This window comes from Geotrypetes seraphini, chromosome 6, assembly GCF_902459505.1.
Source record: "Geotrypetes seraphini chromosome 6, aGeoSer1.1, whole genome shotgun sequence".
Taxonomy (NCBI): Eukaryota; Metazoa; Chordata; class Amphibia; order Gymnophiona; family Dermophiidae; genus Geotrypetes; species Geotrypetes seraphini.
Genome location: NC_047089.1, coordinates 207,020,324 through 207,037,088, shown reverse-complemented (window position 1 = coordinate 207,037,088; position 16,765 = coordinate 207,020,324). Strand labels below are relative to the sequence as shown.

Here is a 16,765-nt window from a genome sequence, read left to right as displayed (position 1 = left end):
GCCATCTTTGTTCAGAAGTTATTATGAATCGTGATGGTGCAAAAATAGAAGGGGTAACTATTTAACTAATAAATGATATTTGGTGGCGTAGTTAACCTTAAGAGGAGATTATAATCAAGTAAAGCTTTTATTAACTTGAAGTTATTTATTGTACGGGACTTTTCTTTATACAGTCTTCGGGTGAAACATGTCAGAATGACAGGTCCCTTCCCGATATGAGCAACAAAGAAAAACTTAACAAAAGATAAGACGCAACACTGAAGGCATCGGCGCAATGCACCACAGCCTCTAGGAAAGCAAACAGAATGCTGGGTATCATTAAGAAGGGTATTACGACCAGGACGAAGGAAGTTATCATGCCGCTGTATCGTGCAATGGTACGGCCGCATCTGGAGTACTGTGTCCAGTACTGGTCACCATACCTCAAGAAAGACATGGCGGTACTTGAGGGAGTACAAAGAAGAGCAACCAAACTGATAAAGGGAATGGAAAATCTCCCATATACCGACAGATTGAAGCAGTTGGGACTTTTCTCCCTGGAGAAGCGAAGACTTAGAGGAGACATGATAGAAACCTTCAAGATCCTGAAGGGCATAGAAAAAGTAGACAGGGACAGATTTTTCAAATTAAGGGGCACCACAAGCACAAGGGGGCATTGGGGGAAATTGAAAGGGGACAGGTTTAGAACAAACGCTAGGAAGTACTTTTTCACTCAGAGGATGGTAGATACATGGAACGCGCTTCCAGAGGCTGTTGTAGACAAGAAAACACTAAATGGTTTCAAAGAAGGTTTGGATAGATTCCTGGAAGAAAAAGGGATTGGGGGGTATAGATAAGTATAGACCATTGCTCAGGCAATGGGCCTGATGGGCCGCAGCGGGAGCGGACTGCTGAGCAGGATGGACCTATGGTCTGCCTCAGCGGAGGCAACTTCTTATGTTCTTATTTATATGAATTAGCACAAAGCACAAAAGACACTAAAGCACTTTATAGAAAATATTACAAACGGGTCTAATGAGGAGCCAGTGCCAAAATAGTATTTTAGCCATTTTAGTGGCTAATACTGGCACTTCTGAAGACCTAAGAAGAAAAGAAAAAGATAGTTTTAATTTTTATAAAATACTGTTTACTGTATGGTTCATTGATGAATGACAGTATTAAAACTCTGGCTGCAAGATAATAACAGGAAGATCAAGCAGAGGAGTCAAACTGTCCCAGAGTAACTAATGCAAAAATATTTAAAGAACTAGAACTTCAGCGAAGGCTTAGCTGCAGGATCTGCTGACAGCAAAACAGAAAAGTGAAGCTCAGCACTACTATGAAAAGAGTCACACTACAGTGGCCCTTATTTCCTTAGCTCAGAGAAATAAAGAAATTGAGAACTAGTGCTATTTAACAACAAAACAGGAACCCAAATGCAAAGAGTCACAAGAACCCATTGTCAATCTGAAATAGCTGAAGGAAGCAGCCCGTCCAGAGAACATTGCCTGGTGAATGAATTGGGAGAAATAAGGAAATATCCATATTAGAGAATTACACAGGGAAAAAAAAATCTGTCCCCGTCACTGCCATTCCCTTCACCGCCCCTTCACCGTCCCCGCAACAGCCATACAAGCCTCAGTACTACAATATTTAGCTTATTCCTTCCTTATAAATCAAAGTTCTGGCTGCTGAACTGGAGAAAAAGGCGTTCAGCTGGCAAGGCTTTGTTTATAAATTTTTATCAACACAACTAATTTACTACTTTATCCTAAAGCAAAAAAAAAAAAAAAGGAAAAAGAAATAGAAATAGAAATAGAAATAGAATTTATTTTTTCTACCTTTGTTGTCTGGTTTCTGCTTTCCTCATCTTATTCAATTCCTTCCATCCACTGTCTCTCTTCTCTCTGCGTCTTCCATTTGCTCTGTTACTACGCCTCTCCCTTTCCCCCCCCCCTCCAAATTGGTCTGGCACCCATCTTCTTCCCTCCGCTCCATCCTTAGTCTGGCATCTCTGTCTTCTTCCCTGCCAGTATTTTATCCTCACTCTCTCTTCCCTTCAGCATCTTCTCCCCACTCTCTCTTCCCCATGTCCCTTCAGCATCTTCTCCCCACTCTCTCTTCCCCATGTCCCTTCAGCATCTTCTCCCCACTCTGTCTTCCCCATTTCCCTTCAGCGTCTGTTCCTCTCCACCCCACCTTTCCTCCCTTTCTCCCTCCCTACCCCTTACCTTCGTGGTACTTTCACCCCCCTCCCCCACAGCGAGAACACCTCTTAGCCGCATCCGCCATGCACCCCCCCTCCCCCGGGACAACAGGCCCAGTCCGACAGTACCAACAAACCTCCCTGCCCTTTACCTTCATGGCTGACAATTTCTAAACTGCCTTCTTACAGCAGCCGGAGCGTTGAATTTGCATATGGCTGCAGGAAAGGTCGTCTCTGATGCAACTTCCGGCCCCCTTAGTCAGTCATTGGATTGAACAACAGCACTCCATTGAGGAATTACAATACACTGTCCTTATGTGTGCTCATAAAAAATCTGGAAACATTACTCAACATCTTCTTTATTTAGAGCAGAAGTTTATATTTCAATGGCATACCTTGGCCCCAGCAGGATTAAACAATGATATTGAATGGTTTCAACTTTAATCTTTCACTCATGATGTAATGAGTGATGATGTAATAGGTAGTAAGGGGAGTGTATTTAAAGCGTGGCCTGCTGGGAAGTTCCTCTTGTCAGCAGTGCGTGTGTGAGCAGTATGGAGTGTTTGTGCCGGTAAGTTGCAGAGAGAGTGTTTATATTGAGTATTTCAAAATGTATTGTTTATTAAGTTAGCAAGCTGTGTGGTGTAGTGTTGATTTGAGTCATCTTGTAATTGTAGTACCCCTCCTGAAGAAGCCAGCGGGTGAAACCTAGGTTGGGGGGTCGGTATTGTGAATAAACGGAGGAGCCCGGAGCAGTTATGTGTATCATCCACACCATTCAAAGTTAAATTGCTGTCAAATTTATTATTTTATTTTCTTCAAGTTTATGTGCTGTTATTTAGTCTTTGTTTGGTGGAGGAGACTGTGAACAACAATGATGGTCTCCTTAATAGCTGCTCCGTGAACTTGTTTCACCGGACCTCAGCTGTGGGTCTGAGTGTTCACTTAACCACATCAACTTGTGTTGTAATTTGTGCTTGAAGTAAAACAAAGGTGATTAGTACAACAGTGATTTATAAGTATCACCTTGGATAAAAATATTCCCTTGCTGTTTTTTGACTTTATTTTTATGGACATAACATCTGTGTCTATAGGTCTACCTATGTTCATTTTTTTTTCTGTTGGTAACAAATAAGGCCAATCAGGACCTTAGGCTCCTACCTCTGTATCCTTGGATATAGAGGGAGGAGCCCAAGGCCTTAGGGAGGGGCCTTAGATGTCAGTCAATCAGGGCTAGGCCTCTCCCCATGCATCCCAGGATGCACCAGGAAGGGGGAAGGCCTGTCATTTTAGAGTGGCGGGCCTGGAGGAGAGACTGGGCATTCCTCCTGCTGTAATCTATTTTTAAGGTATTGGGGAGGTTTGGGGGGGTGGGTTCAGGGGCATCTGGCAGGAGGATGGCAGGAGGCATCTGGTGACAGGAGGCATCCCTCCTGTCGACTTTTTTTGGGTTTTTTAGGAAAGAGAGCGGAGGGGTCAGTTGAGGGGGAGGGGGTCAGTGTGGGAGGTATTAGTTCGCAGTGGAAGGAGGGAGTGAGCATCCCTCCTGTCAATTTGGGGAAGGGGAAGGTCAGTGTGGGGATGGTTCATTGCGGCAGGAGTGATGGGTATCCTTCCTGCCAATTTTTTCATAACAGGAGTCGTTCGGTGGGATGGTGCATCAGCAGAGGGGGGGGGGCTTTTTTCTTTTTATGAGGCAGATATTGTGTGTGTAACACACAAACATCATCTGTGCTTTTTTTTTTTTTTAAAGCCCCAGCAGCTGAGTGGCAGGAAGCTGCTTTGGGGCTTCCCCTGCTACTCAGCTGTTCGGACTTCCCCAAACCGGATCTGCGCATGTGTGGAAGTCACTCTGAGAGCGACTGGTGGGACGGGATTATGATGAACCTCCATACAAATCATGGAAACTTGTTGGAACATTAATCACAATTGGAAAAAAAAAAAAAATTGGCCAACAGCAACTCACAGTCTTAGTGACCATGTTTAGTGCATCTAGCCCTAGTCCCAGTAACTTCCAACCCTCTCTTATGTCCAGTTCTCTCCCCCCCCTCCTATTGCTTTGCTGATTCCATCACTGGGTTTCACATTGTTTATATAGAGAGACGATGTTCAGTTACTAACTCTTCTCGACACCCCTTCCTCTGATTGCATCTCTCTTTTAAAAACTTACTACAATTGCTACTATAAATGAGCTAAAACTGAACCTGACCATACCCTTGCACTATTAAGGGCATTAGATCATCCCAAAAGATTTCTGTTAAAGTCTTAGGTGTGCGCCTTGACAGAAATATGTACTTTGCTTTAAAAACAAAATAGCAGCTCTTTACTACACTGGAGATGTGGGGATCAGACTCGTGCTGCTTGCTATCTGCTAGATCAATGGGCTCTATTGACCCTCATTCTTGCCCTCACTGGAAAATCATTCGACCTGCAGCAACTGCTTGTACCAAAGCCTGAAATCTTCCCAAATGAAAAAGCTACAAAACCTTTAAAACATGTCAAACTACTGTTTAGCACCTCTACTCCAGGAACACCACACAATTGCCTACAGCAGGGGTGTCCAATGTCGGTCCTCGAGGGCCGCAATCCAGTCGGGTTTTCAGGATTTCCCCAATGAATATGCATGAGATCTATTAGCATACAATGAAAGCAGTGCATGCAAATAGACCTCATGTATATTCATTGGGGAAATCCTGAAAATCCGACTGGACTGCGGCCCTCGAGGACCGACATTGGACACCCCTGGCCTACAACATCCTATTCAAGGCCTCATTATCATACACCAAGTATTCTATACAGGACTGCCTACCTTTCTCTCTAATCTACTAGCCACCCCCCAACCTTGTGCCTCAGCCAATTCTCTGGTCTTCTCAACTTTTCATTATTCCCTCATACAGAACTATTTGTTTCAACTAGATTAGAACCTCTTGCTGGGGCATAATAAGATATTCAAATTGGTTTGGGGTCCATGGACTTCTTTTGTAGATTTGTTATAGTTGCCCTTTATCTTTATTTTCCATTGTATTGCATCCACACATCCAGGGGGTTGGGAGGGGAGGTATATCTTTTGTTTTGGTATTATTCCTGATGGTAATGATGGATGGGGGAGGGAAATTTTATCTTTTGTATAGATTCTGATTGTTTATAAGTGCTTATTTGATGATTATTATTTATATGTAAATTGTATTGCACTTTTGTTGGCATTAAAAACTAAATAAAGTTTAAAAAAAGAACCTCTTGCTTCAATGGTCTGGTCATCTCTGTAGAACAGTTCACCCTTATAAATAAGAATCATGATTTAAGTTTAAGTAATAATCTGGAAATGTTTGCTCAAAAGTAGTAGGTTCTCTAGGAAGTTTTAGTCTCCCTGCTCTCTAAAACGTCGAGACAAGTGTAGTGTGATATGGCAATGATCTACATTTAATCTGATTTTTCCTTCATCCCTTATGACCCCAGTATACAGTCCGATTGTAATGTAGGCTCTTTTGTCTCTCTCCGTTTTTTCTTGTTTGGCTACTTTGTTCCTCCATCCTATACTTTAGTAACTATTGTAAACCACCTAGGTTCTACGAGATACATGGTATATCAAATAAAAATGGAAAAATATGAAGGACAGAGTGATATTCTAGTGGTATAAGAGGGAAACTTCTAATTAGTTTGAATTTGGCCATCCACCACTGTAGCACAGCCCAAAGTGAAACTGGTAACTGGATTTCAGTAGAACGAAGGTGGGTTCATTAATTCCACTGGAATAATATATTGTATTTACAGTGATACATGAAAGGAATTCAAGTGTATGTTTTATGTGATCTTTTAAAATTTCTATGTTACACTTGTTGATATATGAAAATGAATAAAAAATTTAAAACAAAAAAATTCCACTGGAATCTGAGATTTCACTGTGGCCTTCTCATTTTCACATGACATGGACCGCAGTTGCCATGATTCAAATCTGCAAGTAGGCTCTGGCCACAATATAGCCCTAAAACTAAATCTTCTGGACATGATGCATTAGTTTTTGTAAAGGTCACAGGATAGCTCCCATGAATGAACATTAACTGCAGGATAAAGTATTGAAGTTTTTTTAAATTCATTTTCAAAACGTCAATTGTGCATAAAAGATGATGCATTTACAAAAAATATTAACATTACAGCACAATAAACTTAATAGAATAAAAACAAGACTTATTTTCCCCCACCCACTTTCCAATTAACCAACACCTCATAAAAATATCTGTAAACAACCTATATATATCTCTTAACCAATGTCAAAATATACCCCACCTCTCCGGATGTGCATGTTTTCCTCGTTTATATAAATAAATCAATCCTTACAATATTTAGTTAATGGTTCCCAAACTTCCATAATTTTTTTATAATATCCCTCATATTAGGAAGTATTGAGTTTAATGATAAAACCTAGGCTCATGAAGTGATTGTATTTTTTCGTCTCCAAGGACAAGAGCCAGATGTTCCAAGAAAACTGCTAAATGCCAATTATCAAGGTATGGAAAGACTTGCTGCCCCTTCCTGTGCAGGTGAAAAGCCACTACCATAAAGGTATTTAGTAAAATTGGGGACTGAAGAGAACCAAAAGGAAGGACTTTGTACATGTAATGACTGGCATGTAGAAGGAATAAAAAGGTATTTACTGCAGCTGGGATGAATCAGGACATGCACAAAAGCATCATTAATGGATGCTAGGGTCCACCTTGGGGGTCAGTGCTCAAGATAAAGATCTGGGTGTCATCGTGGACAATATGCTAAAATCTTTCACCCAATGTGTGGCGGCGGCCAAGAAAGCAAACAAGATACTAGGAATTATTAGAAAAGGGATGGTGGGAAGTTTGTATACTGCATCATCTCCACAATCGTAGAGCTTGGCACGCTTTACAGGAAATGGTATAGAGAAGGAACTCCAATGAGGGTTACAGGACAGTATAGAGAAAGTTTAGAGGGACTTAGAATAACAAAGAGGAGGAAATATTACATTTTTGAGAATAGCCAAGTTTTCAGATGTTTTCGGAAAAGTTGGAAGGCGCCCAGATTCCGAAGTGGGGTAGAAAGGTTATTCCAGAGCTCTGTGATTCTGAAGGAGAGGGATGTCCCTAGTTTTCCTGCATGGGATATGCCTTTTAATGAGGGGAAAGATAGTTTGAATTTTTGGGTAGATCTGGTGATGTTAGGATTCGAGGAATTCCAAGATAATGGGATAAGGGGAGAAAGAATGACGTGTAGGATCTTGAAAGTTAGGCAAGCGCATTTATAGTGGACCCTAGAGACTACTGGAAGCCAGTGAAGTTTGGACAGGAGTGGGGAGACATGGTCAAATTTACTTTTTGCGAAGATTAGTTTAGCCGCAATATTCTGAATCCACTGAAGTCTTTGAAGGCTTTTCTTTGTTAGACTTAAGTAGATGGAGTTACAATAGTCCAATCTGGAAAGGATGATGGATTGTACAAGGACAGTAAAGTGTTGTTGATGGAAGCAGGATCTCGCTTTCCTTAGCATGTGAAGGCTGAAAAAGCCTTTTTTAACCAAGAAATTCAGGTGGTCATTGAAGGATAGTGCAGAGTCAATGATGATGCCCAGAACTTTGCTAGAGAACTCAAGCTGCAGTGTGGTGCCAGAGGACAGTGAGATGAGGGTGGGTAGCTGATCTAATTTTGGGCCGAGCCAAAGTAGTTTTGTTTTGGACTCGTTCAGTTTCATTTGTATGGTGAGGGCCCAGGATTGGAGGTTTGTTATACATTAAGATATGTTCTCAGAGAGGTCGGTGAGGTTCGAGTCAGTCTCGAGGAGGATAAGGATGTCATCAGCATAAGTGTAAAGTGTTTCCAGGGGGAAAAGATGGAGGAGTTTCAGGGAGGACATATAGATGTTGAAGAGAATAGGGGATAGAGTTGAGCCCTGCGGGACTCCACAAATTGGTTTCCAAGGAGAGGGTGAGGTGCCATTCATATTAACAGTGTAAGAGCGGGAGCATAAGAATTTCGAGAACCAGTCTAAGACTGTAGAGTTAATGCCAATCTCAGAAAGTTGGAAAATAAGAATATCATGATGGACGTCAAATGCTGCAGAAAGGTCGAATTGTAGAAGAACAGCAAACTTATTACGAGAATGAAGTTGTTGAATCTTTGAGATTAATGAGGCCAATAGGGATTCAGTGCTGAAGTTGGGTCTAAAGCCATATTGGTAAGGAAGATCTGGGTGTCATTGTAGATCATACACTGGAATCTTCTGCCCAGTGTGCAGTGGCAGCCAAGTGAGCAATTGGGATGCTAGGAATTATTGGGAAATAGAAGGTTAATGGGACCGTGAATGATGTAGTGCCTCCATATCACTCCATAATGTGACATCACCTTGAGTATTGTGTTCAGTTCTGGTCACCATACTTCAAAAAAAAGATATAGCGGGTTAGAAAAGGTTCAAATAATAAAGAAGATGAAACTCTTCTCATATGATGAAATGCTAAGGTTAGGGGTCTTCAGTTAGGAAGAGAGAAGGCTGAGGGAAGAAAACCTGAGTGGTATAGATTGGGTAAAAGTTAAATCTATTATTTTTACTCTTTCAAAAAGTACAAAGACTAGAGCAGTGATTCCCAACCCTGTCCTGGAGGAACACCAGGCCAATCGGGTTTTCAGGCTAGCCCTAATGAATATGCATGAGAGAGATTTGCATATGATGGAAGTGATAGGCATGCAAATTTGCTTCATGCACATTCATTAGGGCTAGCCTGAAAACCCGATTGGCCTGGTGTTCCTCCAGGACAGGGTTGGGAACCACTGGACTAGAGGACACTCAAAGTTACATGGAAATACTTTTCAAACAAAAAGGAGGAAATATTTTTTCACTCAATGAATAGTTAACATTCTGGAACTCTATGCTGGAGGATGTAGTTACAGCGGCTGGAACTTAAAAGAAGTTTGGACAAGTTCCTGGAGGAAAAGTCCATAGTGTGCTATTGAGACATGACATGGAGGAAGCCACTGCTTGCCCTGGGATTGGCAGCATGGAATGGTGCTACTATTTGGATTTCTGACAGGTATTTGCGACTTGGATTGGCCACTGCTGGAAACAGGATACTGGGCTAGATGGATCATTGGTCTAACCCAGTATGGCTATTCTTTAAGTTTTTATCTCTCTGGAAAACTAGGGTTAATGAAGTAACCCAAGATATGGCCTTAACACAGTATGTGACAACAGATAAAGACCTATCCAGTCTGCCCATTAGTTTTACCCATTAAAAATACATGATTAAATTAACTTGTCTCTTCTTTGGTATTTCTGGGTCATAGATTGTAAAGTCCACCTGGTAGTGTCCTAGGTTCCAAATGCTGAAGTTGCCATCGAAGCTCACTCCAGCCTATTCAATCATCTGAATTTCATCATATAAGCCCCAAATCATTCATTTCATGAAAAAGTAGGACTTAAGAGAAGCAGCAGACAATTATTAGGACATAACATGAGGATAAATCAAAAAGTAAAGGCAAAATAGATTTAACGACTTTAATAGAAGTAACTGTGAGCAATTGAACATATCACTTTTCCACATAGTTCCCATGCGAGACAACACATTTGTTGTATTGTTAAACTATCTTTTTCATTCCTGCAGAGAGGTTTATCGGCTGCTCCCGAAGCCAGACGAGTACCGTTTTTTTTTTTTTTTACCTCATCATGCTGTTGTTGTTTTTGCTCTCTGGGTCACAGTGATGCACCCATGTCTCATTGCTGGTGACAATTCTCTCCAGAATACTTGGATCTTCTTCATATCGTCTCAGGCACTGGGTTGCAACCTCCACATTAAGCAGTTTGGGAACCCATCGTGTGCAGACTTTCCTGTATTCCCAAATCATCATGCATTATGGCAAATACAGATCAATAGCTGATATCCAAATTAACAGCCTATTGAGACACTTTTATCCATCGTTTTTCTCTAATCAAGGCATCTGCCCAGTCAATATGCTCTTGTAATGCTCGATGTTGATGGGCGACCAGAATGATCTTCAACAGTTATACCTGTTCTTCCCGCTTTAAACCTTTTATTGATTCATGGTGCTATGTCCATACTGAGTCAATATCCGATAGTGAATTTCTACAGGTTTCACTCCCTCTTCCCAAAGAAAGCACGTTATTCTTCAATGGTGCAATCTTGCAATGGAGTGTCCATGTTTCTGACTGCGTGGCTGCCACACGACTAAAGGCCAAGCGATGCACTGTGCGTGGATGAACTATGAAACAGCCAATTTACACTAGCTCTGTTCCAGTTATTGTATAATTTAACAATCGCCTTTAAATTTTTGATTCGACCTCGTAAAAACAAAGTAAGGCTTACCTGACACAAATAAATCTTGTGCAAGCTCCATTCCTGTCCCAGAGCACAAATCTTGATATCGCTATTCTCTCCATTCAGAAAAAGGGTCTGATAAATGTATCTGGAGGTACTCTTCAGTTTCTTCCTGGAAACAAATGGTGAATTGTTACACACAAAATATACAAAAGAATTAAGAACTTTTTGTATAGCACGAAATATAGTACAGTCTTCAAGAATGACTTAAGAATAAAATAAAAGGTTTCACATAGGCCCAATGTAATGAGAATAATAATAATAATACAATTCTCCCTCCGTATCTGCAGGGGTTAGGTGCAGAGTCAGACCGCAAAGTATTAAAAATCACGAATAACTTTTTGGCCGGCTCTGACCCACCCCTGCCTCTCTCCTGCGTCCCTGGAACCTTTTCACAAATTTTTTGCCAGAGAAAGTTAATAATTCCCTGTCTCTGAGCTTGTTAAATATTCGATTTTAATTAATGCTTCACTACTGTACTTTTAAACAAATCTGGATATGAACCTTCTGAAAATGATTTACTGTATCAATCAATACTGCTGCCAGGAGGATGTCTGCCCACCCTCGCCTCCCTTCTGCATCCCCAGAACCTTAACTGGTGGTCTAGTGGTGAAGCGGGGCAGAATGGCTGCCGCGAGTTCCCGTTGTAGTCTCACGTATGGGTGACGTCACCGATGGAGCCCCAGTACGGACCACTTTAAATGTGCATCGCCACTTTAAGAGTTTAGAAAGTTTGCGATAGCCCGCACTGCGCATGAGTAAGTGCCCTCCCGCCCGACATAGGTGCATGGACCCCCCAAAAACATTGCCGGCAGGAGGGACACACAGTCCCTCCTGCTGGACACCCCCCACCCCCGAAATCTAGGCGGCCACCGGCCCACCATCCCCTAGCCCAGTCGGACCCCCTTCCCAGTCCAGCCAGACTCCCCCTTCCTTTTTTAGTTGGACGGATGCTTCTTCTGGCCAGCCAGCAGGCCCGCCTTTACCCAAATGGCAGACCTTCCCCTTCCCGGTGCATCATAGGATGAACCGGGGAGGGGCCTACCTTTCGGGGGTGGGGGGTGACTGGCAGGAGTGATTGGGCATCCCTCCTGCCGGCGATGTTTTCAGGATTCATGGGGGGGGTCCGGAAGGAGGGACTGGGCATCCATCCTGCCGGCGATATTTTTTGGGAGGTCCTTGATTCTCTAACCCATGTTTATGACAGACGTCGGTTAGAGAATTGTGGTATTAGGCGAAGGACTGGTCCCTCCTACGCCTAAAAGGTCTTGTTTTGGGTGTTTGGGCAGGAGGGAATATGTTATAAAGACAGACGTAGTGGCAGTCTGGACGATTAAACACCTGGACATAGAAGTAGGCCATTCTCGAAAAAAAAAGTCCAAAATGTGGCTTTTTTTCAAGCATGGGCATTTTGCTACTGCTGACTTTGTGTGACTAGCACCTTAGACAAAAAAAATAACTTAGACTTTTTTTTTTTTTTTATAATTATGCCCCTCCACATGTATATTTAGGTGGAAAATCTTTCCTCCACTCTGGCACCATTCTCTTAATGCCCTGGTAGTTATACAGATTTTCAGCAGCACTATCCATATAGTGCCATTGTAAATCCATAGATTTGGGACCTATATATTTAGCAGCAGCAGCCAATAAACATCTAAGTCTCTTTGAAAACAAACCCAAACATTTTTAGAAATCACTCTTTTAGAGCAACCAACCATTTTGGTAAGTCTTACTTATAAATACACTCAGTAAGCACTGACTGGAAGTAAATAGCTGAAGTACCTTCTCGGGGTGTTGAGTAACTTCTCCTGCTCTTCATCAGTGTCACTGTCACACTGACAGTCTGAGTTTCTCCTCCTCTTCCTACATTCACAGCTTCCTTTTGTCGCCTGCACTCTCTCTCCGTTGATCAGTCTACTACTCCAAGAACCCATTATTGAATTCTAGTTAAGAAAAATAACGTGTTTTTACATTTTGCAATTTTGGTTTCAGTTAAAAAAAAGATGAAAAAGCTACCGGTAGGTTTCAAATTTTATGGTACCCTACAACCTTACTATCATGACACAAACCTCCTCTTTTACAAAGGTACGTTATGCTTTTTAGCGCGTGGTAAATATTATCAGGCGCTAAATGCTAATGCGTGCATATTATCCTATAGACGAGTTAGCAGTTAGCGCACCCTAAACACATGCTAAAACGCTTATCGCAGTTTTGTAAGAGGGCCAAAGTGATGATAAAATAACAGAACCATCTTTGTCTAGGTATAAATTTGCCCTATCAAAAAATAATGACATTTCTATTTTCCCATAAAAAATACATGTGAATTTTGATACTCTATAATAAAATAAATTTACCAAATTATAAGAAAAATGCAGTTTATTGTATGACATTCCATTCAGTTTCTTATTAGGCCTGCACAGACTCTAAGACCTTATGCTATCAATAAAGAGACACACCACTAATGCTTTTGTAATAAGAATGTGCTGCCCTAGCCAAAAAGAGAGAAAATTGTATATGATTGTAACAAGAAACAGCAAGAGCTTAATTTTTGTTTCACCATAGTGGTCATTCTTAATTATGTCAAAGGGTGCTATAGAAAGCTAAGAACAAATTAAACCAAACCATGCAAGTTGTAAAGTAGCTGAAGAACATACAAAAAGTTTTTGCACTTTCATATTTTCACAGGAAAAGGTTGGGGCAGGAGAAGTGGCAAGAGGGCATGTCATGTGACTAGTCAGGCAAGCCGGCTCACTTTGCAGGTAGCAATGTAATGGCCATTCAGAGTGGGTTCCCTGACTGGCAGAATCTTAAAAATCATTATAATTTGCAAGTCCTATGCTTCCAGACAGATTTGCTTGGGCATCAGGCTGCCCGGTGGTATAAATTAATTTCTGAATTTTTGAATAAGAAACCAAAAAATAGTCTTAGGGACATTTGGAGCATCGAGATAAAGCAATATATTTCTGCATCTCGATGGCCACAAATTTGAACTTGGAGGATGAGATTTACAGCGTCAGCATCTATGAGACAAACATGATTTTTCTTGTTACATAGATCTTTTTGGACCCCTTTTCATTTACAAAAGTTAGATAGTTCTAAATCTAATGGATGCTGGCATTGTCATCTTGATATAGGGACACTGGATCATCTGCTGTTCTATTGTCCTTTGATACTCAAATTTTGGAAGTCGATATGGGGACAGATTAATGCTATACTTGAGGCATCAATCCCATTGACATATGAGGCAGTCATATGTGGGACGATATTTCATCTGAAGCCCTCATTGGACAGATATAAAGGTCGGCTTTTCCTTATTATGACCAGGGTAGCCATACAAATGCTTACTCTCAATTGGAAGACTGGGATCGCCTTAACTTGGGCAAATTTATGTTTAAGGTATAGATTTGAAAAGATGAATGCGGATATGCTGGGGCATACTAAGAGATTCAAGTTAATTTGGGGCCCTTTGACGTCTTTAATGGATTCATTATAGTTGTCTTTTCCTTTATTTCTGTTGGTATAATGCACACACACCCAGGGGGAGGGAGGGGGTATTTCTTTTGTATGGTTCTATTTCCTTATGAAATGTTGGTTGGGTGGGTTTTTTTTAATGTTGTATGGATTTTGATTGTTTATAAATGCATTTTTGATTAATATTATTTGTATAGATACTTTATTGCATTTTTGTTAGCTTTAAAAACTCAATAAAGTTAAAAAAAAAAAAGATATTTAATAGTGTTTAAAAAAATAAACACGCAGAAACTTTTTGAAGATTCCTTGGACTATGCAAGAAAAAAAATATGGACACGGCAGAGGAAGTACAATCAGACACACACTAGAGTTGACAGTGGAGTGAGAAAGCAGAATTTGTAGGGTGATAGAAGGGTATCAAGAGTGAAAACTAACCCCCTGTTTTACTAAAGTGTGCCATGAATTTTACTATGCGCTAAACGCTAATGCGTCCACAGACTAACATGCAAGCGTTAGCGTTTAGTGTGTGGTTAGTGCATGCTAAAATGCTTGGCACACCTTAGTAAAAGGAGCAGTAAGTCATTAAAAATAAATAAAAGACAGGAGCACCAAGCCAATGAAAACATAGAACTGGAATCTATAAAACCAGACCTGCCTAGAAAGAACAAATATATTTATCCTCTAGATTTTCTCTCTGTGTAACAAATGAAATTGTTCTTGGTTCTATAGGTATACAGATTTTTTTTTTCAGTTGCCAACTGCTTTCATATAGGTACGTTTAAATAGCAGAAATGCACAAAGAAACGTTGTGCTTCTAAGTCCATTTATTTCAACAAAGTGAAAGCAACTGGGGAACACACATGCAAGCACATAGGCTACCACAAATCATCAACTGAAACTCTGTTATCTATGTACGGTAATGAGGCAATATGTTTTAAATGGTATAGAAATACCACCGGGGTGCGATTTTCACATTTATTCTAATATCAATTTCGATAGCCTAGAGACATGGTCCTGTCTGAACACATTCCCAGTTTTTACTAGGAGCTTAAAGGATAGTCAATCATCCACCCCCAAAAGATTATGGGATTTTTTTAAAATCCTTCTCTTTGTCTCAAAACTATTAGCCAAGAAAAGTTCCACTGCACATGTTTGGGGGGGGGGGGGGGGTGTTAATGTCCTAAACCCACTGAGGCTACGATTATATTATGATAATTGCTCAAACTGGAGGATTAAATCTCCTGATAAACAGAATGTGTTCGATTGTAGGCTATACATTATTTTCAATCTTGCTGGTTAGTTTCTGCCAATAACGTCACAAGAGGTTACTATGATACGTGTCCCGAGGAGTGCAGTTTGATTTTGAATCCTGCAGGCTCCTTCAATAAAAACGTTGTTGGGTGGAAAGTGTTAAGTGTTGCAGGGAAGTGTACCCTGCTATGCTATGCTACGCTCCACAACGAGAAAGCAGAGCCGTGAAGGGAACCCACCGGTCCTGGCCGCCATGGAGAGAGCAGCCTGCTTGCTCCCGGCGCTCTTAATCATCAAGCATCATGCAGAAGGGGCGAAGTGCACCGAATCGCCGCTGCCGCTAAGGTCGCTTTCCGATGCCGGCGACCACCGCTGCTTGCTCTTTCCCTCTACCCCTGATGCTCCCGGCCGCCTCTCTCCGTCTCCTTAGTCTACTCCTCTTTCGTTCCTGTTGTCTCTAGATCCCCTCCTGCTCCGGCCGTTGGCGGCCGCTTTTGGTTTTCAACTCTCCATCCGTTTTCTTCCCGTCGTTTTCGGCTGTTTCCGGCCAGTTCCGGCACGAAGTTCGGGCTTAGAAGACTCCAGGACCACACCTCCCTCTTCGTCGCGTCATCACGCTCGCTCGCTCTCTCTCTCTATGGCCCAAACAGAAACCAGACGTCGCCATACCCGTCGCGATAGACCACGCCCACTGCATCACCTTCATAGGCTACGCCCCCTTGACCTTTCACTGCACCGCCTAGCTCTAGCCCTAGGACCCATCATAAACTGCCCTCTTGCTTTCGTCATCTGAAAGCCTTCCGAGTCCGCCCCCGTCCAGCCCTTCCCATGTGTCAAATATCTGCTGTTCTAAACTAGTCTAATGTTTACGGTGATTTCGTTAACCCCACCTTGTGACACTATTTAAGAGCAGGGAGGACATTCCAATGCCACTTTAGCGCTTTGTGAGGTTGGGAAGTTATTTAACGCTTCAGTGACTCGGATATAAACAAATTACATACTGTCTGGTGACAGAAAGTACAGTACGCAAATGTAAACTTACAAAAGGCATAATCCAAAATCCCTTTCCTCGGGCTGCTAAACTTGGGCTACTATGGTTAATGGTTAGCTTTATTTGATATACCGCCTTTCCTCCACAGATATCGAAGTGGTTTTTACAATACAGTACAATGAACAGTAAGCAGGTACTCTAAATAAGTGTTTCTCAACCTTTTCAAGCCGAGTACCCCCTAAACCAGTGGTCTCAAACTCAAACCCTTTGCAGGGCCACATTTTGGATTTGTAGGTACTTGGAGGGCCACAGAAAAATAAATAATTTTGCATGAGGTAAAACTCTTTATATTTTATAAATCTCCCCACCCCACGAAGGCCTGCATATTCCCCCCCCCCCTTTTTTTTTTTTTTGCAGCATCCTCCAGCTTCCCCCTCTGGCCTCCTGATCTTAGTTTCAGCTAATTACCGCAGCCTGCAGAGAGGATCGCTGGCAGGGCCGGATTAATCAATAGGCCCAG

At 41.7% G+C, this 16,765-nt stretch overlaps 1 protein-coding gene across 1 annotated transcript in view; it reads right to left on the bottom strand.

Moving 5' to 3' along the window:
* GMCL1 (germ cell-less 1, spermatogenesis associated) overlaps positions 1–15,876 on the bottom strand; it is a 110,689-nt gene extending 94,813 nt beyond the window's left edge. The window contains exons 1-3 of the mRNA XM_033949200.1: positions 15,494–15,876; positions 12,315–12,475; positions 10,521–10,644 (exon numbers count right to left, since the gene is read on the bottom strand). Coding sequence (XP_033805091.1) covers positions 10,521–10,644; positions 12,315–12,466 — 276 coding nt within the window. The 5' untranslated portion in view covers positions 12,467–12,475; positions 15,494–15,876. The remainder of the gene's footprint in view (positions 1–10,520; positions 10,645–12,314; positions 12,476–15,493) is intronic.
* Positions 15,877–16,765: the final 889 nt, after the last annotated feature.